The sequence below is a fragment of the Plectropomus leopardus genome, chromosome 2, assembly GCF_008729295.1.
Source record: "Plectropomus leopardus isolate mb chromosome 2, YSFRI_Pleo_2.0, whole genome shotgun sequence".
Classification (NCBI taxonomy): Eukaryota; Metazoa; Chordata; class Actinopteri; order Perciformes; family Serranidae; genus Plectropomus; species Plectropomus leopardus.
The window spans coordinates 34,415,600-34,438,757 of NC_056464.1; the positions used below are offsets into that span (position 1 = coordinate 34,415,600).

Consider the following 23,158-nt stretch of genomic DNA (forward strand, 5'->3'; position numbering starts at 1 on the left):
AGGTTCAAACCGTTTTTTGTAGCAGACTGTTAACTCTATTTTTGTTTCTATTTTAACACAGGGCTGTATGGGGATTCACTTCTGGAGCTAGCCTCTAGTGGCTATTTCAAGATCTGCAGTTTTTGGCACTTCCACATTGGCTCTATTTTCAGCCCCAGAGGTTGCCTTCTGAGATTTGTTCACTGTCAGTGATCCATTATTTGATTGCCATGTGTGATTTGCCCACTACTGCAGCAGTTACAACCCATAAAGTATGGGGTGTAGTGAAGTTGGGCACGGTGTAATTGATTGAGCTCACAGTTGCCAGATGTCACCAAAATATTCAAAGTGTGGCTATGCTACATGCCTGTGGCATCTGGTGGCATTTTATGCAACTGAATGCTTCCATTAACATAGTTTTATTGAATGAAGTGGCAAATAAATTATCAAATGAAGTACTCAATTAGGATCAGTTAAGAGTACTAGTACTGTAATATTTAAAAAAGAAAAAAAGTCCAGGGTTCATAGGCTCGCTGGGTGTGGAACTACCAATGTTGATTACAAAAGACAGTAAAAGTGGTGCTGGTACTACAGTGTGATCATTTCACATCACTATAATGTGACAGACACAGTTACCAAATCTCCATTCTGTCACGTATGTCATCATGATCTGAAACAGGAACCAAAAACTTTCAAAAGAGGACCAAAGAAAATCCAAATGATGCAATCAGTCAGTAAAATCAGCAGCCGCAGCGTCCTTCACATTGTGTAATCCACACACACTAAAACTGAGAGTGCACAGTTTATCCAGTGATCAGTAAATGATGAAAAAACACTGTGCTGCTGCAAATGGTAAATGTGAACCTTTAAACCCTTCATTTCATATTTGTGATGTGACAGGACTGTCTCATGTCTTCTGTCTTCACAGAGTGGGGACAAATTCTATCAGATCAGCAGCTATCAGAGGCTGCACAGTATGCGGTCTATAATTTATTGAAACAAGTTTTACATTACAAGAAAATGTTTCCGGCAGTCTAGACACTTGCAATTTTAATGATATCTATAACAATGACACATTTAAAATGGTTTGAAATGAAAGCTTATTAATTTAAATCTTTACAAAAACTAACAGTTACAGTGACGGTAGTCTTAATACGAATTTTGCATAGATCAACATCACTATCAGTGAACAGTGTCCGTCTGTGTGCTGCACCGCACTGTGAAGGTTTTGCTGATTTCTCACTCGGTTATGAGAATTTCAATTCAATTTGGTTATTCACGTCTTCAACTCAGTCGAAGGATTTCACAGCTCTTACGAGTTGAAAGAGTACAAAGGCACAAGGTAGCTTCTAAAGGCATGGCATTGAACATTCATTTCATTTCTCTTGTGTTAAAAAAAACAGCATTTGCTGCACTGTAAAGCAAAAAAAGTAACAGGAAAATAATCATTACAAACTACACACAAGGAGAATATGATAATGTACAGATCACAAAGAGAAAATACTATGAATGCCTGTAAGTGCCAGATTTTTTAACAATGACTCACTTGGAAAAAAGTAAACTGACAAAACTGCTGCAGAAAACAGTTCAATTCAAAACCTCTCTACTAAAAACAGTAGGCGGCAACAACAGAAACAGCATGGGAGCAGAGGAGCAGTGTTTTCCTCTGTATTTATTCAGCAGCGATGTGCCAGCTCAGCAAAAAACATTTCAATCTTAGAAGAAAACATTAAAATGGGTTTAATTAGAGCTAATGATTTACCAAAATAAAAGCACTTAATTTAGTGTCAGGGCTGCTGCAGACCGACTGCACAAAGACAGGGACCGATGTGGAATCGATTGTAAAAAATTGCCCCTCGAGCAAAGCACTGCTGCATAAAGAATCAGAGGAAAACACTGCATCGTTCACCGCCTGGGTCTCTCAGTATGTGCGTGCTGCCGCCTGTTTGCTGTCCTGGGCCTGGTTGAAGGGATTCCCTGAGCTGGAGGACTCATCCTGGTGGTCAATGGACTGGTAGGCATCTCTGTTTCGTGCTACAGAGGGGAAACCTGCAGAGACAAGCCAAACGTCTTCAGCACACACAGCCAGAACCCCTGCCATGCAAATGCATTATTCATAATCATATCTGCTTAGAATCACTGCGGCTAATCAAGTGTGCAATATACATATTAAAACTGCACAAGAAAGGAATCCTTAGAAATCTTCTAAACAACTTCCTTTTTCTTGATTTTTCAGCCCAGAAGAAAAACTTTGGATTGTACATTTCTGCAAACCACAAACACTTTACATTTGTGCATTTCATACATATCATATCAGTTTCTAGCCTATATTTAAGCTGACTTTATCACTGACAGGCGAAAGGAATTATGCATGGTGACCTGGGTTAGACACCTGCCCAGATGCAGAACACCGAGACTGACACCAAAATAAATCTGTTGTGTTTTAGCAAATTATCGCTGTTTTCATCTGCTTTTCATGCTCCAAATGTGGGTGTTTTCTAGCAATCAGTGTGTTTCCAGAGGCTTTTTAGGCTTCAAACATAGTTGATTTTTAGCAACCTGTTGGTTTGTTTCTATCAGCTTTCTAGACTCCAAACTTGTATTGTGGCGACCCATCAGGTTTTGTTTATCTCAGCATCTTTTTTAGGCTCCAAACTGTGTTTTTTAGCAGCCCATTTTTTTCAGTGTCGTTTTAGGCTTCAAATATGGTTGTTTTTTTAGAACTTGTCAAAGTGTTCCCAGCTGCTTTTTTGGCTCCAAACATTGTTTTGTAGCGACCTGTCTGTGGAATTCCATCGACTTTTACGCTCTCAACATGAGTGTTGCGTAATGACATGTCAGTGTTTTTACGACTTTTCAAGCTCCAGACATAGTTATTTTGTAGTGACCTGTTTATGTAATTCAATTAAGTTTTAAGGCTCCAAGCGTGAGTGTTTTGTAGCAACCTGTCAGTGGTTTTCCAGCATCTTTAGGCTCCTGACACTTTGTAGCAACCTATTGTGTTTCCGTTGGCTCTTGGCTCCAAATGTGTTTGTGTGTAGCAATCCATTTGTGTATTTCTAGCGGCTTTGTAGGGTCCAGATGTTGGTGCTTTGTGGCAACCCATCAAATATTCCTTTTCTTTTTTCTGCTGCTTTTTAGGATCCGGACAAGTTAGTTTTTTAGCGACCTGTGGACAGGGAAAGTGCCACAAAAAAGTGGCTGGCATTTCTAGAGTTGTTCAAATGTAACGTATGCACTACATAGCAACAAGCAATCATAACGTATCCATGGTTTGCAGAAACATACAATGCCAACATTTTATCTGGCAGCTGGGATGGCTTTTTACACTTATTTCTTTTTACAGAGATTAATGACACAGTTTTTGTTATCTTGACTTGAGCATCTGGTCCCTTCTGGATAAATATAGATTTCACTGTTGAAAGAGGTCTTTGCCAACAAACAGTAAAGCACACACTGCCTCTGATAGATGCTGTGATAAGAAAACAGCTAATTACAGTCAAAAAAACTCTTTGAGTGATGCAGAAACTCCTCTCATTTAAGCATTTTCTTTCTACATCATCTACTGTCTGATTAACTGCTTTTTCTGCAGCTAATTGATAAGAAATTGACCACAGGGACAGATCGTCAATGATCTGAGAAGAAGTCTGAAAAATTTCTTGTGAGCAGAATCTTCGAATACGTGTTTACCGAAAACCTTTGATGTAAGCTCTGTATACTTTATGTAAACACGCTTTATAATGAATTTTAAGAGTGCAGTATACTGACACAATCCATCAAGTCTTACAAAGCTCCTTATGCTCTAAAACAAACAGCCTCAACTCTGACACTGTCAGAATACAAATGACGTGTTTTTGGAAGTTCAAAGGCCCACACACTCTTGCGTCTGCGTGGCCTTAAGTCCTGTAACTGTGACAAACATGCACATATTAATACAAATCAAACAAACACTTTCATTGCAGAGGGTTTGGATGATTTGGAAAAAGTAAATGTTAATTCTACTCAATCTTCACAACTGACATTTTTATTATATTTACTTTATTTTAAAGCATAAAAATACATTAATAGTTTAAAAAAACTGCACCAAGTTTCTTAACAAACATTCAATAACTTAACTCTGCATTTTAAGCAGGTCACATTCATTGTCTATTATAAGTCAACATTACTTTAATTAGGCTGATTTGAGAATGTGCACCATCATGCAGCTCTGCTTTAAATATATGCAAACAGAATACACAAACACAAATGAGCTGTCTGGAGAGTAAAAATATGAATAATACATAGATGCAAACTTTCACAAACATATAAATTCACATAATACAACAGACATGAATACATACATACTGACAAACACAGCGATGCAGGCAGGTATGGGCGGGTAAAGAGGACTGAGAAAGATGGACAACAGAACATTACCAAGAAAATAGTTGTTAACAAAATAAATAAATTAAAAAATAAATAACAATAAAAGAAAAGTTGGTTTCTTTTTTTTTGTCCTGCAGCCTTATTTGTGTTCTTACTTCCTGTGTGGGAGAAGATGGAGGAGGATGATTGGAGAAGAGAAAATGGTAAAAAGGAAGAAGCCGGGAATCAATAACGGCGGCCAATAAAAGCACTGTCAGCACTATCCGTAGTGCATCGACTGTCCACAGAGGTCTCTAAATCTGAGAGGTCAGAGGTCAGCAGTGGTGAAAAGAAGAGAAAAGAGACAAAAAAAAGTCAAATCATAACAGGAAAAAACATGAGACAACACGAATGTTCACATGTTCACATGACACAAAACATGACAGTGTGACAGATGGACAGACTGTGAAGTCAGAAACGATGACAAGCAGGAAAAGAACAAGGAAATGAGGGTTTTGACACACATGAGAATTACGCATCAACGGACGGCGTCACCACGAGACAGCTGAGGACATTCATTAAGCCCTGCTCTCCTTTAGTTACTGTTGCTATGCCTGTCAAGCTTCACATTCTGGTGCAGTTCACATAATTATTATAGATTTCACAACTCAAAATTGGTGGTAATTTTTGACACAATCATTTCAAACAGTTAACAAAAGTAGCTTCTCATTTTTAGCCAGTGACTTCAGTGTTTTTACAGGTGAAGTGACAACTGTTGCTGGCAGCTTTTTGCTATATACATTTGCTATATTTTGCTATAGCTCGCTAAATAAATGATGCATGGATTTGTAAAGAGAACTGGATAAAGCACTGGAGGCAGGGCCTGGTTCATTCCTACAAGAGTTGCTCAGTGGCACATGAAGCCTAACAACTGTTGAGTTAGGTGTGGGTTGAATACATTGTTTGCTATGATGATGGCAGCACATGTAGATGAAGCAGCCAGTAGCTCCTCAAATTCTGCTTTTTTTTGTTGCTATTTCTTTAACTTCATGGCCCCGTCTGCTGGAGCGCAACTTCTCTATGGTAGAGAAGCACATATCAACATCAGGAAAAGTTGTGTGGGTTTTGGACTGAATGCAGCAGACGGTGAGAGGATCCCCACCAACAGCATATGTTGTTGGTGGGGATCCTTGAGGGGAGAAATGAAACTGTTGAGGGGAGAGCGGCAGATGAAAAGAGGAAGGAGAGCTGGCATCAGGGCAAAGCAGACCCGATTTGGACCGAGAGCTGTTCCTCTACAAAGCCTTCTTCTGACTAATGTCCGCTCGCAGGAGAATAAAGTGGAAGAGATGCAATTAGAGATGCAAAAAGAGGCTAAATCAGCAACGTAAGATCAGAGACTGCTTTGTGCACATCTTCACAGATACATGGTTAACCCCTAACATCCCGGATCAAGCTGTTGCACTGGACGGCTGGACCTTATTGGGAGCTGACAGGACACAAGACTCTGATGCAAATTCAAAAAATGCACTGTGAGAATTGTATGATGCCATCAGCAGCAACATGCCCAAAAACCAGGATGGAATTTTCATTGCAGCTGCTGATTTTGCTCAACTTATCCTTCGACTCCAAAGATGTAGCAGGATCAAGGACAAAATTTAATGTCAGGTTTTAAATTTTTAAAAAAATGACTAATAAACCTTGTACTTTGTTCCACATGAGATGTATAAAATGACTTTATCGCGAAAATAGAGTATAAATTATCTTCTTTTTTTTCTTTAGCCATCGGCGTGAGACTCGCTTTGGCTTTGCGTTTTTCCCTCTCCCACTTCAGCTCACTGCCTCTCACAAACACACACAAAAAAGCAGGGCTTTTGCAGAGCTCCAGACTGTGACTATTTAGTAGCATTTTGCGACCACGGAGCATTAAGACTTGCAAAAATTGTTAATATATGAGCTGCTTCTGGTATAGCACTGTACTTTCTTGAATGCAAATAAAATGATTCAATCTTGTGACTCTTCTGGACTTTCCAAATAACATCAGACCAAATGGATTAAAGTTTGCTCTTTGTTTTGAAAGGCCACAAAAAACCCTCACAACTGACACTGCACACTGCTTCAGCGTGTGGTGAAATCCAAAGCCTGACAGGCCGCTGACATGGGAAGGGGAAGTGTTTAGTGAACGGTCAATTATAGTTAAGGTGTAATCGCTCAGTCTTACAGCCTCTATTGTATAACACCACGTAAAAATAAAATCAAACACACAAAAACCGAGTGATTTAGAGCAGTATAAGACGTCCGCCAATCAAAATTCAATGTATCCCCGTACGCCTGAATCGACTTCTCACTCATGCACCTGATTGCCTGGTTCCCAGAGCGCTCGGTGCAGCAGGGGAGTCGTGTTAACACCAGCTATGCAATCAGACAGCAATTAAAACACACATTGTCTGAAACTAACATTAGCAACACTCATCAGTCACGGCGCAGCCAATCACAGTCTAATGGATGTACCTGCTGCGTGTATGTGACATTAAAGTAAAAACCACAGAGGGGAACAGATTCATCAATATTCAATTATCCTCCAAACAGTTGAATCAGGAGACTGCAGTGTTGGTCACAAAGCAGGAGGAATTTCATTGCTTTTCCCAGGGTGTCGTGTCATAAATTACTGTTTTAGCTGGTGATATGACAGTTAATAATAAATCACACGTCACACCTCCTGGTTTATTTTTGTCATTTCTGTTGTTTTTATATTTATGAAGGCAAAAATCTGCATCAAATCACACAAGCTGATGGTAAATATAGCCACATTTGGTTAATCCATATAGATGAGTCACATTTTTAAGGATAAAGAGTAACAGACGTCACAGTTCGGTGGGATTTCTGATGGAAAAGCTTTCAGGGAAGCGAGTCTAAGTCTGCAAAATCAATGACCACACTTGTTTAATCAAAGAACACATCTTGAGTATCTCTTGACCAGTCAATGGAAGAAGTGTACTGAGAGAGAGAGATACTCAGCGGTCCAGAACATCACAAAATCTCTGCTTCTGTGCACAAACATGCTGCTTTGGACTCCATCTGTGTTTCTTTTACGTCAATCCTGTGCTATTTTTCTATCAAGACACTAAGGCTGTAACCTACTGAGCGCTGAATGCTGAAAGGCTTTTAATTAATGTCAACTATATGTCTATTTGTCTTTGGATGTTTAGATTTATTTGTCTTTGGATGTTCAGATTTATTTGTCTTTAGATGTTTAGATTTTGGTTATTAAAGACTGAAAAGTGAAAGTTAAGCAGACGCCTAGTCAACATTCATAATGTTACTGCGGGGGTATGCAGCACTTTTGTTAATTATTTACACGTTTTTAAGTATTTTTAATATACTTAATAATTTTTTTTTTTTAAAATGGACTAAAATCCTGATAAATGCTGTTCTGCAGCAGGGCAAAGATTGGAGACGATGTTTAAATCACGAATACGGCTCAGTGGGAAACCTCTGGTCAATTGTTTGGTCGATATGCTCTTGTGGGACCAAACTCTCATTAGCTGCACAGTCACTGTTTCTTTTCCATGCTGAAAACAGCAGTCGTTGATGTTCATCACCTGTATTTGTCCTCTGTGACGGTTAGCGTTCCCCATATTTCTTTCCACTGTGATTGGCTGGCTGGTGACAGTAACAAGGCCACCTGTCACGTCCACATGATACGCCCCTGTACGGCGTCAGCTGAGAATGCGGCTGAACAGAACTGTTCACGGTGTCATTTTATGCCAGTGGACGGCAAGTAGCACCTACAACGGCAGCATGATGCGCAGACAGTCTGCATCAGGTGAGAACGTGGCCTAGACAGAGCCTGTTGCATCAATATAATACACTGCAGGTCACCTTATGACGCTGCCGGTAACGACATAATATAAGGAGCACCACAGTCCTGGACTTTCATGCGGGACTCCTGTGTTTGATTTCCATCTGAATGTGATGTTTTTTTCTACACCTAACCATCCGTGCCCTTGTTTCCTAATCCTAAGCATGCGCTTTGATTGACATGACGGATACCTAGAGCGTAACATGAAGACGCAGAAGTCCAATGCAAAGCTGCAATATGTAATGAGTCGGGATAAGAACATGTTGGATAATATTACAATGTAGATAATGTTTATTTTTCACTTTAGGCAATTCACTTCCCAGAGGGTGGGTGTTAATATCGAGCTTTGTGAGGGGAAAAAAAGACGCTTTGGTAGAGCGCACTCAGTGTACTGTGGCCATTCGGCTTACTCGAGACTTTTTTCCAACATCAATCGATCGGTTGAAGGGTACGTAGAACTTCTTTGGTTGATTACAGCCCTAGTTTTCAGCCTGCGTGTGTTTAATGTTCCTGCATGCAGAATAAACTGGTGGCCAGACTGACACACAAACGTTATAAACATCTCGTGGAGAAATGATTATCCTGCCCGGGCTGAACTGCAGCTCAGATATTTTGCTGCATTTTCAAGTCTTGTGACTGAAACTAATTAGTTTGACTGTGGAATCATCTGCCAGTGGTTTAGCACACAGACTTCCCAGTGTGTGCTGTGCTTGGCAGGCCTTTCATGACAAACTGCATAAAACAACACAGGGAGGATCTCAAAGCGCCCCTGGACACATGCATCACTCCGTTCCTCCAGCTTTGGTCACACTCAGGGATCATTTTTTTGTGGGGAGAAAACCTCAAACATTTCTCACTGGTTCTGAAATCATACTTGAACATGTACTGACTCAGTGAAACCTTATTTTGTTCTGTAATGAGTTATTTTCTGTCATCTACCTCTCAAAAGGAGATTTGATCATATGGAGTTGATTCTGGTAGCATCACTGTAGGAATCTTATTTTTGGAAGCATTTAATTTCCTGTTTTTGTCTTAATCAGAGCTGAAAATCCCTCTTCTTCATAACCAGCCCTACACTTGTGATCACTAACTTTTCGTGTCACTGTACTCGACTTATCTCGCAGTACTTACCAAAGTTAACATTGTAATCTCCTCCACGCTCGCGGTACATTTGGTAGACGAAGAAGCAGGACGCGGGTTTGAGCAGCAGGCTGAGGATGGCCATCCCTGCGCTGAAGCGAAACGCGTTCCTCCCGCTCTCTGCTGCAAAGTCATTCATCGGGTAAAAGATCCCAAAATGGATGATGTCGGTCACTATCGTCACAAACATCCCCACCAGAAACTACAAGAGGAACAGAAAGAGAAAGACGTCTTAATGGACACAGATGGTGCGTCAGGCTTTTGGGCTTACTGCATGTGTCAGTATGGAAAGTGCTTTCACGCTCTGAAGCGCCGACACAAATCTGTAATTAGACCACGGGGAAAGATTTCTTCCAAAAGACTGTGTGTGGAAAACAGTCGAGATTTCTGAGGGGAAATGACTTAAAAACCAAAGCGGTGCCAAGAAATCAGAATGAAAAGAAAAATGCAAGAAATAAGATTAAAAACATTCAATTTGGGATTTTTCCTGTTGCCTTTATTATCTGGAAGAGTCAAATCTGTATTTTGGGATGAGAAATGATTCTCCAAGGACTCTTTAACATCAGGGACCCAGCCCGGGTCCAAGTACACCTGACCCCAAAATGTGAAGTGCAGATCAGCGAGTATAACATTATCTGTCTGTATATGGGTCTGTTTAACCCTTTGAAACCTGGATTGACATTACTTTACTTCTGCTGCTATTCTGATGCCTTTACGAATATTTAATCTTTTGAAACCTGAGCAAACTGGTGGCCTTTCTTTTCATAACAAGGGACAAAGAGATATGAGCAACTTGGCAGAAATTTTTCTGCATGAAATAAGTAGATTTTAAGCTGGGGAAAAATGTACTGTAAAACTGTATTCAGAATTATCATTATTGTATTTTATAAGATATATGATTGTATTTTATAAGTATTTTACAGAATTTTCATTATTTATTAAGCTTTTTTTCACTTCCTTGTTTGTTTGTTTTACTTTTTTCTTTCTTTCTTTTTTTGGCTAATTTTTAAGTAATTTTCTTGTAGTTTCTACCAACTTTTTGATAATTTGATAATTTAATTTCTCCATTAGTTGCTCAATGCCTTCTTCTCATGTTTTGAAAAGAAATCAAGCCAAGACATGGCTCTTGCGATTGCCAGCATTTTCTACACATAAACAGATGTCACATATATGATAACGTACTCGGTTACAGAACACAAATAATGCGAAGGCTGAGCGGAGAGGAGGGCAATGTGACTCAAGCACCGTAAGAATCAATCACACCATATATGAGAACACCTCGAAAGCCAGATATGAAGGAAATATGAATTGAACATATGATTACTCCCATTTTAAACCACTTGAGGTTCGAGAAAGAGAAGCTAAGAGTTGATAATAAAAAGCAGCATGCAGGATGCTCCATAGCACAGGAGAAAGAGGGACTATGTCCCATCTCTAGGAGGGTTTCTATTACAGATTTGCATTAAACTTGAGCAATATTTTCAAAATGTCAAAAAAATTGCGAGATGACTGCTGATTGATGTTCTGCGACTTCTACTGTGGTGATAGTTTCTACTGACAACCTCATAGCTACAGCGTCATGTGACCTATAAAAGTGAAAAAAGTGTTTCCATTGCAATTTTGCAAAAAAAATGCTTTACGACATTGCCTGAAAAACCGCCTCATGCAGGCGTAAAAACTTTTTTTTGCAATAAATGGGAGTTTTTCCGGAAATTGAAATGTTTCCATTAGGTGTTTTTTATATTTCGCAATTTCAATTTGCACAATTTGAGGGTTAATGGAAACCCGCCTTCAGTCTCTCCCTGGAGGATTTGATTTTAAAGCTGCACCCTGAACCACAAAGAGTCCTCTGCATTATTTCTTCTTTCAACTTTCCTCCCCACTTTGGCCGACTCAGTCCACAGGGCTCTTTCCTGAGGCTCCCTGGACTTTTAAGTACACAAGGTAAAGGCTCCCCTATGGTTACTTCCCAACGGCAGTGACAGTCAGAATCCATTACTGTCAGACGTGTCATTGAAAGAGGCGCTGGACAGCCAGTTTTTTTCTTAGGGTGCGTCTCCTTGACCCTGTGGTGGATTGTATTGACATGTAGCGCACATTCACAGTCAGAGGCCGCTGTCACACAGACAGACTTTGACTTTGGCTGAGATATAACTAAAAGTCAGACTTCTGATAGACATCTACATTCATTTAATTTGCTTTTTTGACTTTCTTAAAGTGGTGCTCTTATACTTTTCCTTTTTTATGTTATACATTTATCATTACTGTGTCAGATGTTCTTATAAAATGTTGCCATGGTTTCAAAGCTAAAACCGTGGTGGTAGTGAAGCATATTACCAAGGTTTTAGCTTCACTCCACTGGCTCCCAGTATCTTTTTAAATAGCTTTTAAGATTATTTAACTTGTTTTTAATGGTTTGGGACTGGCCTACATTACAACTCAGATCTTCTGCTGCTGGGTTTTTTAAATACACACAATTAAATGCACAAGGCAGCACAGCTTAATACCCCTCCAAAAACTTAAGATAGCTGTATTTTTGAACTGGGTATGCGCTCTCTAAATTTATATTCCATATTATTGTTGCTTTACAACATTATTAGAAAACCCCAAATTATGAGCCACATTTTCCTCTTTTTTTGGTCATGTGGTGACGCTGATCAGAAACAGGAGTTGTTCAAAGATATGGCAAGTCTTTATGTTTGTTAAACTTGCATTAGACTAATTTAAAAGCCAAATTAAGACTGGCCAAACACTGCAGACCAGTCTGAAACATCTGCTGCTGTGAACTGACGCACCATGAAAGCCTCGGTTATGGCGCTCTGTGCTGAATTAAGGCAAGGCTGTCTCTCTCAAAGGGACGCTCACAGATTGTCCCAGATTCCACAGACAAATAGGTTAGCACGGATACGCATTGCTGTGCCTATAGTTAGACTCCTGTACGAGACCCACATGATGTTCAGATTGCAGCCTGCGTGAAGGAATCATGTCCAAGACTCACCATGAGCACGGCATCGATGGAGTCCCTCTGTGCGATGGCCCAGACCCCGACTGCTAAAACACTGAAGTTCCCCCAGGCGAAGGAGGTGGGCAGCCACGCCATGCAGCCCCTGCAGCACACACACGATACAGTCTCATATCAGGGATACACAAGGACGTGGAGGTGAAAGAGTACGCCTGAATCATGACTCTGAGGCTGTGTGTGTGTGTGTGTGTGTGTGTGTGTGTGTGCCAGAAGAGGAGAGAAATTCCTCAGGTTTGTGGAAAAAACACTCACCATACTGTAAGCAGCCAGTGCACCAGTACTATGGCCTACAACAGAGAGCAAAAGACAAAAGACAGAAATACAGGATCGCTTTTAATTTTTTTACCGGTGGTCAAGGACACTTCAGTCTAGACATGACTGACAAAAAATGACAATCAGTACTCCATTTATTAACTAAAACTGCAAACACTCAGTGACTCCAACTTTTACACAGTGATGGCTCCATATTTTTAAGAATAGAAGAATATTTTAAGAATAATTAAAAGGTCTGGTATGCAGGATTTGTGAGAATCTATTTCTTTGCTAGATATTGAATATAACATAATATAGGGCATTTTTTTATTTTTGCATCAGCCACTGTAGTTTGATGCCCCTTGGCAGTTAGCAAGGCGGAAATACAGCTTTTTTTTTTTTTTTTTTTTTTACATAAAACTGTTTTATTCAGTGCTTTTGATTGTTTAAATCACTGGGTTTGTTTCGGAAAGTCACCTTGTTTTTCAACATTTTTGCTTTAAAAAAAAAAATACTAAAAAGGTTGTCAAAAAAGTTGGCTTTATTATTTTAGATTATTTTTCTCCCAATTGACTTATTGACTAATCAACCAAACAACTAATAACTACTCTACTTTAAAAGTGTCTCCTTGGACTATGGAACTTTTTTTTTTTTTTTTTTTTTTTTTTACATTTTCTTAACAAAATGATTCGTTTATTTATGGAAAATTAACTCACAGTTAATTCATACTAAAGATGCAGCTGTGGTTCAGTCTAAGTGAGCTCACAAACATCAGGACTACAAGACTTAATGTAAAACATGTGATCAGTTTGCATCTGGAATAAAATGTGATGCTGCATCAGTGTGACCGATTTCTCGGCTTCACAGATTGCTGGTTTGAAATTTCTTTGAACCTGAATTATAAATCAGAAAATTCACCATCTTCCCCTGAAAAAAGCATCAGTATGAGAGCTCCATCCGTTTCTTATTCACATCTATTTCTCTGACATTTCACATTACGTATTAAAGTCCAAGTTTCTGAGTTTTGAAAGAAAGTTTTTAAAACTTTTTTTGCACTTTTTTTTGCCTTGAAAAGAGTGAAAAAATATAATTCAACTGAGTGTTGGTTATTTTTTTAAAGGGACATGACACAGAGTCATCAGTTTACTCTTTTCATGTTCCTTACAGTAAAGTTGGTAATTATTTTTTTAAATGCAGCATGTGGACATTCAGAAATGACTAACAAGTTATTGTCTTTTGGTTAATTTAAAGCAGAATGTGAAGATTTTTGTTTCAATATCTAGTGGAAAATTCACTGTATATCAGTTTTTGTTTGATCTTTGCCAAAGCTGTGTGCACATCATCTTAACATCACCTATAATCATCACTATTTTTTTAACATCCAGTAATGTCAGTTTCTGTCTACAGAGCTGCTGCTGCTCATCACTGACAACAAATCAGTGAAATCTATCATCTTAAACACACTTTAACACATTTTTAAAAGCTGTATCTCCCAAATAACTAAACCTACTACGACTATATTTAACAACAACAACAAAAAAATCCAACACTTTTCTCTAGTTTATTCTGATGTGTATAAAGAGGCACGTAGTTGCCACATAAAGGAATTAGCAGTAAGAATTAAGCAACAAAGTTGGCATCATCACATCATTTCACACAGTTACACAATTAACAAAACATCCAACATTACAAACAAGTACAGACGCAGACTCACCTTTAGATTAATGGCAGGGATTTCCATCACAGGCTGTTTGGGGAAAGCAGCTCCTTCTTTATCCGCTTCACTGCTTCAACTTGTTGCTACATGAAAAGCTGCCGCAGATTGTTTCTTACACAAACTTCTCCCTCAAACTCCTCCTCCTCCCTTCAGATCAGCCTGCAAACACAAACCATGTGACAGCAGCCTGACTGCGTCCCATGTGACTCACACCTCCTCCCCCCCTCCTCGCCTCTCCTCCTGCTCCCGCTCGGACCGACAGAGAGCACGTGGGCGTCAACAGTTTCCCTCCAGAGGTTCAGTATGAATGATCAGGAATGTAGCATGTCTGTATGAACATTAAAAAATGAATGAATGAGGGATTCAGTCTGCTCAGCTGCTAACACGTTACAAGATAGGAAAAAAATATACAAAATTATATGTAAAAAGTTGAAGAAATGTATTTATTTTTTAATGCATATTGATTTTTTTAAAAATGTAAATACTATATTTACTCTTTATTTTCTGGAATATGAATTTTCTTAAAAGTAAAATTGGTAAGCAGCTACATGAAGGGCCATTAACCCATTAAATAAAAAATATAATATAGTATGTTATCAGCACAACAACAGAATTAACAAATCACTAATTAGCACTTAACATTAAGTACAGCGGATGGAAACGTCATCATTATTATGTTTTTTTAATAAAGTATTGGACAAGTTCAAATATGATTTGATGATGATGCTATAAAGTTAATGGATCATTGAAATAATTATAATCTATCCTCTGGAGATCATGGATGTGTAAATACAATTTCAAGGCAATTAATTAAGACTTTGATTTTTAATTTGACTCTAAATTAGGCAGATATACAACTTTCTTCATTATGGCTCCAACAGACATGAACTGTAATATATATAAACTCATTAAGTTTTATCTTCCTACAACAAAATGTATGATTAATGTTGTAATTTATCCTCCTGTTATCTCGCCTTCAACATGGTTATAACTAAGAGAAATCTTCTTATTTAGCTTCTTCTGGACAAATCAGTATTTATGCGGTAAATCTGATCAAAAGTAAGGTTAGTTTAGGTCAGCGTGAGGAAAGTGATTGATAGCTCACAGCTGATCAGATTAAATGTTGAAGTAACCATTTTTCAGACTGATGCTCTGCAGTCAAAGGGCTCTTTGTCTGCTTGTTTGTGACTATTTTAAATGTAATTATATTGTTTTTTTCCATCCATTCTTCCTACGCTCATTCCACAAAAATACTGTTTCTGTTTTCACGAATACTGCTGGTGTTTCGTTTTTCTGTGTGTCTCACCTCATTGTATCGACTGATTGGCTCTAAAGTTTACTGTGATCGCAACTTTAAATAATAGTTACCCAAGAAGAAATTTCCCAAGGGGACAATAAAGTTTATTTTGATCTTGACCTTGAATTTTTTGGCAGAGATACAGGCGATGTGATGCGATGCAGCAGCGGGCTTTTATTGCCGCTAGTTCTCTGTTGTCGGCTTGGTGTGTCTGGGCCTTTAGAGACAAACTTGCCTCCAAAAGTGGGCGACTTCGCTTGAGTTATCTTCAAGGTGAAGGAAAAAAAGTTACATGCTCATACTGCTTCACAGGAAACACTTCCTGCAGATAAGCATAATTCTCCTCTCACTTTTCAATTTCTCATCTCACTTTTCTAAAGGTAGAAAATCATGAAATATCTTTCACTTGTGGGAACTGACCTCCGCCCTCCTCGTTACTGAACGTCCGAAATTGTCTCGATCTGGATTTAAAGCACATTTGACCCTTGAACTCACTGTAAATCAGGGCGGACGAAGGCAGCGGCAAAATCTTTGAAATGTTCATGTGAGATGCTCTCGTCATGATTGGACTCGTTCCTTCTTGCGCCTTAAAGGAGATGATCCATTGTGTGCCTGAAGCGTGGCAGATGGCCTCCTTCAGCCCCTCATTCAGTGTGAACCCTGACCTCCTGCTGACCTCTGACCCCTGACTCGAGCTTTTCCTCCATGATTGAGGCATTGATTGAGTGCCGAATGTGTTAAATGAGATTGCAGTGTGATAAATGTGGGACGTGTTATTTAATTTGAGGTGTAACATCGTTGAACGTCAGAGGAAAAGCAATTCTCAGAGCAGCTGATGCGCATAAGTGCAAATAAATGATGCTTTTTACACCCTGAGCTGCCGTGACAGTGAGTGACAGAGTGTGTAAATGTGATGCTTGAGCTCATCATCTTTCACACTTCACTTTTATACATTTTATCTATTTTTAGTACTGCTAATTAACCCTTGATAGCTTGATTAAATAGCCTAATTTTTCTCAAGAACATAAGAAAACATGTAGCAACTTTATAAGAAATGACCCCCAAAAATCAGGAGCGTGTCGCCACAAACCTGAAATCTGATTGGCCACCTCAGGTGCCGCCCCATTACGATTGGCTGCACAATCTGTTTGAACTGTTTGACAAATAAACTGAATTTTCTTTTATAGATGCAATTCAGTCGTCAACCTGAGAGGCAGAAATGTGTCAGAGTAGTGTCTATTCTGCCAAAAAACCACAGAGGAGGAAGAAGATCTGCTGTTTGGAGCGGAGCCGCAGAGCAGAGTTTCATTTTACGTTTGTGAGGTGTTTCTCTGTTGTGTTGTGATGGGTAGGTCTATTCATCTTTTAATCTAAACTGTAAACAGGAATGTAAGACAGTGAGATGTTTGTAATTGATGTAGGTATGGGTAATGGAAACAGAAATAGCACGTTAAAACTGTGCTGATGTGGTGCTCGCAGCAGTGCTTGTACTTCATGCCACTCCTGCATAAGTCAGCGCCCCACTTGGACCACACCAATAAAAAAAAAAAATCTGGACATGCCATGGCCAAAAATTTGTAAGTTACAAGAAATTTTCATAAACATTAGCACACACAAAAAACAATAAAACAAACAAGGAAATGACTTGAAAAGGTGCTAAAAATTACATAACATCATTTCAAATACATTATTATTAGAAGTATAGGTGTAGTTTTATAGATATCGCCCTTTTTCTTTCATAATTATCTAATGAATTTAAGGAGTCTTGTTGGAGTCTGTAACATGCAAAGTTGCAGCCTTCTGTCACCCTTTAAATCTGGCGTCTTGTTTCTTTCATAACACAAAGGCAATTTGCAACTGCAAAGTGCTAAAAAATACATAATTTTCAGTATATAGGCAGTAATAGGTTTCCTATTTTCATTTAACCATTTGAAACCTGAAGCAACATCACCTTTTTGTGCTGCTTTCAGTCGCCTTTTACAAGTATTTGAACTCTCAGGAAAGTGGTGCAATGTCTTTAAAACATATGGGGAAGAAAAGGAAATGAGCAACTTGGTCAGAAATGTTCCACAAATTGCAAAAATCAGTCGATCTAAAAAGTGATTGAAAAAAGCTAGGGAAAATATCTAGGGAAATTTTCTTGTACTTTTCACTAATTTCTTGCTTATTTGGTTAGTTTCTTCTTTTGTTGCTCACTGCCTTCTTCCAGTACTAATTTCTTGCAATTTCCAAGACAATTCTCGCCAAGCTCCTGAAAGAAAACAAGCCAATTTGCTCAAGTTTCAAAGGTTTTAAATGCCTTTTAAAAGCATTAGACCACAGCACACAAAAACTGATGTCGATCCAGGTTTCATTAAACGAGTTTTGGTCTGTTTTGTTCTCTCTGTTTACTCATGTAAATACTTCTCACTGTAGCAGGCCACCTGTGTCCTTGCGAGCGTTCCCTGATCTTGAAAAGTTGTGCTAAGAAAGCAACTTTTGGTAATTAATGACTTGGAGAAACCCTTAAGAAAGGTAGAAGTGCCTTTGTGGGTGCTGGTGATGTGAAGCTACAGCTCTGCCGGGACGTGGCTCTGTGTAATCTATCACTCGGCTGGCTGTTGGCCAGGTTTCAACAGGGCACTCTCTGTCAGAGGTAACTATTAAAAATACATCACTGCTGCTTTTATTCTGTAGCCGTAAATCAGGATGGCACAATCACAGTCCGAGCGAGCCGGTGGTTGGGAGAGAAAAATGAGTGTTACTTTCTCCACCTGATCAAATATTGATAGATTCTCAGCGAGCGTGTGTGTGTTCGGATCAGAGACACGCTGAGTGTTATTGCTTGCACTTGCTCTAATGTGTCGTAAGCTTCGCGTTAAAAGGTTTTGACACAGTTCAGGGGAGTTTGGAGATAATGAGCTTCAAAGATTTGCAGCGTTCATCTCATCACATTGAGATGGATGGCGCCTCATTACTGCCTCTGAAAAAGATTATGTGTTTAGAATATGTGACAGAATCGGTCATGATCTTTATTCTTCTGAAGCAGCTCAAAGAGGAATTTCTCTCTTCCTCAAAGAAAACAAGACATTTAACCTCTCACCTTTCTTCAGAACATCCTGACGCTCACTAACCTGCTGAGTCAGCCACATACTCCAAACCTGTGCTGGAAAGTAACTGATTACATTTACTCTAGTACTGTACTTAAGGACACTTAAAGGAATTACACTTAATTTCCATGTTATGTTACTGTATACTTACTTATTATTGCAACACTGCTGTACACACACTTGTGTGTATATGCACCCACAACCTGTACATACAGTAAAACTTTATTTAATAGCCCGGGCTATTATTTGCTTAAACCACTGAACTCAGTAGGCTTATATTTGGGAGAGGTGTCTAAATATCAGACAGGCTTTGAATTACTTTTACATAAAACTGTTACTTAGCAAAGATGGAAATACAATCAAATTGTTTCATGAAGCCTTTTTTTGTCATCTCTCTTGTTTACTCCGCCAGTATTCGTCAACTAAATACAACTAAAACACGTATATAAAGATGAAATGCATGGTAACAGGGCCTCTAATTAAGAGAGGCCTTTATTTGTCAAATTGTGTAGCCACATTTGGCTAGTAAAAAGAACTGCATTTCTAATTAGGACTTGGCTTTAATTTGAAGTTTTACGTTATTTATACCTCTGTCCATATCTCACCTACAGTGTTAAATTTATATTACTTATATTTTATGGTCCTTTTTACAAAAACATCTTGTCTTATCTTAAATTAAGTTTCAAATATAGAAAAAGTTTTATCCTCTAATTACACAAGCAATTCCTGAGCTCATGGCTAGGGATGGGAACAGAGAACCAGTTCCAGCTGAGAACCCGATTCTAAATTGTCCAATCCATGGCAGTTATCACTTTCCTTTATTGGGTTTCATTAACCCTCAAATTGCACAAATGGAGATGCAAATATAAACTACGCCTGATGGAAACATGTCAGTTTTGAAAAAAAAAGGTAGTTTTTTAGGCATGGTGCAGCAGGCACTACAAGAGGTGTTATTGCATTGTATAACATCTCAAAAGTCTAGCGGATCATCAAGAAGTTTTGAATCCACATTTCCTCTGTGACTATCACCTCCCAGAAATCCCTAATATATGGCAGCTCCCACGTATAAGGGGCTCACCTTTCCATTAGCGCTCGCATAATACGCCTACGTCACCTTGACTGGAAATAATGACGGCTAGTGTGGTGGCTGCAATAGAAAAAAAAACTGCCAATGTTTTTGGAAATTCATCGCCACACTTGTAGTGCTCCGTGCAGAATTTGTGCCCAGTGTTTGTAGCGAGACGTTTGTAGCAGAGTGTTTGTAGCGAGGCGTTTGTAGCAGTGTAGCTCAGTGTTTTTAGCACAGTGTTTGTAGCTCAGTGTTTTTAGCACAGTGTTTGTAGCTCAGTGTTTTTAGCACAGTGTTTGTAGCTCAGTGTTTGTAGCTCAGTGTTTGTAGCACAGTGTTTGTAGCGAGGCGTTTGTAGCTCAGTGTTTGTAGCGAGGCGTTTGTAGCAGTGTAGCTCAGTGTTTTTAGCACAGTGTTTGTAGCTCAGTGTTTGTAGCACAGTGTTTGTAGCGAGGCGTTTGTAGCGAGGCGTTTGTAGCGAGGTGTTTGTAGCGAGGCGTTTGTAGCAAGGCGTTTGTAGCCCAGTATTTGTAGCTCAGTGTTTGTAGCAAGGTGTTGTGTTTCTATAGTTGTATTTTAGAGTTACCCTGTCCATGGTCCTGAAACAGACCTGAAACAGAACAATAAACAGAACAAACACTTTACAGGCCGTTTCGTGGTTGTACATACGCCTCAGTGCTGAAAACATAGACAGGTTTACACCACAGTTTTTTTTCTAAGTAAGTTTTTAATCATCAAACAAAAAAGACAGAAAAACACAGTATGTGTACAAACGTGTTGAAGTACAGTATAAATAAAACATATATTAAGACGTGTAAAAGGAAGGTCAAACAAGCATCTTTGTTTATCGTTCTACCGTTACGTACATTTGAAGAGAAGTGGCGCCAATTCAACTAAAAGTTGTTTTCAAACACTTTCTTATTTACAATAACAGACAGCAGACTGGGTTCAAACAGCATTTCTAAATCATTTTCAGCATTTGTTTGATGAGTAAGAGTGCCAGGAAACAAAATGTGGCAGAGACACAGAAACTAATTTAGCATAATTTCTGTGACGGCTTACTTGACTCAAACTGAATGATCCTGAACCAATAAAAGCCATCCGTTTGGGACTCCTTTGCATTACTCAAGCACAGTAATGCAATAATAAAAATGATTTGTAAACATTGTTAGACTCAGATCAGCAGGACAGAGACAATCAGATGCAGGAAAAACTGAGAGACATTTGAAAAAGGGTTTTCAAAACTCATAAAATCTGCTCTTGCTCAAAATTAAAACCCAATCAACAGCCATAATTGCCATAACTGTGGTGATATTAACACATTAAGTATGAGATGTTTCATGATGTGATGTGTTGCCAGCTGGGGGAATGTTTTATACCAATTTAAGCAAATAAAGTACGAATCTTCTAGAATGAAATCATCTTTGTTTTGCATGAGTTAGTTTTAAAAAAGCCCATTTTTTTCTATTCTGTAGTGCTGCTGCAGCGATAAAGACTGAAATAAAACGGATTTATGTGTTTAACTGAACTGAATAAGCGCTTAAAGGTGCTGATTTGCTAGAATAGAAAGTGTGGCTCATCCCATAATGCAACAGTCAAACAGTATGTCCTGTTAAATCGTGTGTTTTTTTTTTTAAATGACCAGATGTTGGTATCTGGATGTGTTCCACCGTGTTATTGATTATAAAAACCAGCAAGCCATCACCTTTCAGCACTTGGCAGCGTGTTAGCAGTGTCATGTGATGTGTTGGCTGAACTATGTCAGAGTGGTCATGGGGACATTTTTCCTGCTCTTCCTCCTTCACGCTCCTCCATCTTGTCCTCCTCTTCCTCAGATAGTGATGAAGCCTCCTTGGTCGCTGCTGACGGACTCTGGCACCACGCAGCGACCCCTCCTCCTGGTTACACGCCGCTTCCGGTGGAATTTAGCATAACAACGAAACCCTGAAAGTAAGATTTAGATTTATTAAAATCATAAACTATCAGAATTATTATTATCACAGAAGTACAGACAGTCATTGCTATGGAGATGATAGTTGCATTGGTGTGAAGTAGCAAGTTTGACAACGTTGCAGACCGGCGCATTGCACATAGTTGCAAGTTTCAACCCATTTTGTCACAAATCACTGGGCTTAAATTATGAGCAGTGAGACTTTGAGGACATGTCTAAAGCCACGTTTAGACGAAAACCACCCCACTAAAAACAGAAAAGTATTTTCTTTGCGTTTTTCAAGAAATCTTTCATAAGATAACACTGAGGGAACTATCCTCATGTACATGGATCCGCCAAAACAACAGAAAGGCTGCCAGGACGAAAGTTGGTATAAAACCTACACTGTATATAATGATGGTTCCCCTTAAGTGTAACTCGATCTCGAGTGCCCCCTGGTGTCTGTTTGCAGTATAGGTCATAAAGCCCGCCCCTCCATTTCAGTGAATGGGACACAGGCCAAACTAAAAACCCAAAGTACACTCCAAATAAATTTTCCCAAAGATGGTTTCTGTCACTGAAGGTAGTTCTCATCACCCTGATGCTTGTTCAAGTGCTTGTTTTTATAAGTTTTAATGATTTAGTAATTTCTACAAAAAAGGGGTTTTCAGCCATGATTGACAACTGTGACAGCCAATCCGTGCAATCGCATTTAATGGCGTTGCTAACGATTGTTCGGATTGGTGTTCCACCACCGCAGATATCGCTACTGCGCAGACTCCAGCTCTTAATGACATCACCAACACAAGATGGCAACGCCTGTATCTCGGATATTTTATCCTTACTTAAGCATGGTGGGGGTAAGTGGGGGAGTGTCATCCATCTTTATATACAGTCTGTGGTTCTCATATGATTCACACATTGCAAGTTCACACAGCGACAGAAAGGGTTGCATTTTCAAAAGACTGCACTCTGGAACCTGGTTTCAAAAGTTTGTATTTTCAGGTCCCCAAAGGCCAAACCGAAACTAAAGTTTAACATTTCATGCAAAAAACATAGAGGTGCAAACAGCCTCTAAAATACATGAATGCACATGAAAAGACAAGCTACTGCTATAAACACTCACATAGAATCTAAAAGTGCCACCAAGAGGAGTATTTCTTTAGAGCGAAAGTTTCACATGTACGGGATGCATGTTTATTCATTTTGTGGCTGATACTTTGATTGATAACGCTCTCACGTCTCTACAGTAAATATGAAGCTCGAGCCGCTGAACTCGGCTAAGCTCAAAAACAGGAAACAGGAAAAACATTTAGTCTGATTTTGTCTAAATCTAACAAATCCATCCCCCAGCATCTGAGCTCACTAATTAATATCTTGTTTAATCAGTACAAAAAACAAAGTGTTGACACGATCAGTAACTTCCTGGAGTCTTGTTGGTTGCCTGGCAACTGCTT

General features: G+C 39.1%; 2 protein-coding genes across 3 annotated transcripts in view; both read right to left on the reverse strand.

The window, feature by feature from the left end:
• Window positions 1-939: 939 nt before the first annotated feature.
• Window positions 940-14,446, reverse strand: LOC121950464 (angiotensin II receptor-associated protein). The gene is made up of 5 exons (XM_042496474.1): window positions 14,314-14,446; window positions 12,600-12,634; window positions 12,324-12,432; window positions 9,317-9,527; window positions 940-2,028 (listed from the first exon to the last, which is right to left on the reverse strand). Exons 1-5 carry the CDS (start codon window positions 14,338-14,340, stop codon window positions 1,901-1,903), a joined length of 510 nt encoding a protein of 169 aa, XP_042352408.1. The 5' UTR covers window positions 14,341-14,446; the 3' UTR covers window positions 940-1,900.
• Window positions 14,447-20,525: 6,079 nt separating this feature from the next.
• Window positions 20,526-23,158, reverse strand: part of draxina (dorsal inhibitory axon guidance protein a) — a 31,867-nt gene continuing 29,234 nt past the window's right edge. For both annotated transcript variants that reach the window (XM_042497361.1, XM_042497373.1), the window contains exon 7: window positions 20,526-21,715. In XM_042497361.1, the coding sequence (XP_042353295.1) occupies window positions 21,603-21,715 (113 nt within the window). In that variant the 3' untranslated portion in view covers window positions 20,526-21,602. The remainder of the gene's footprint in view (window positions 21,716-23,158) is intronic.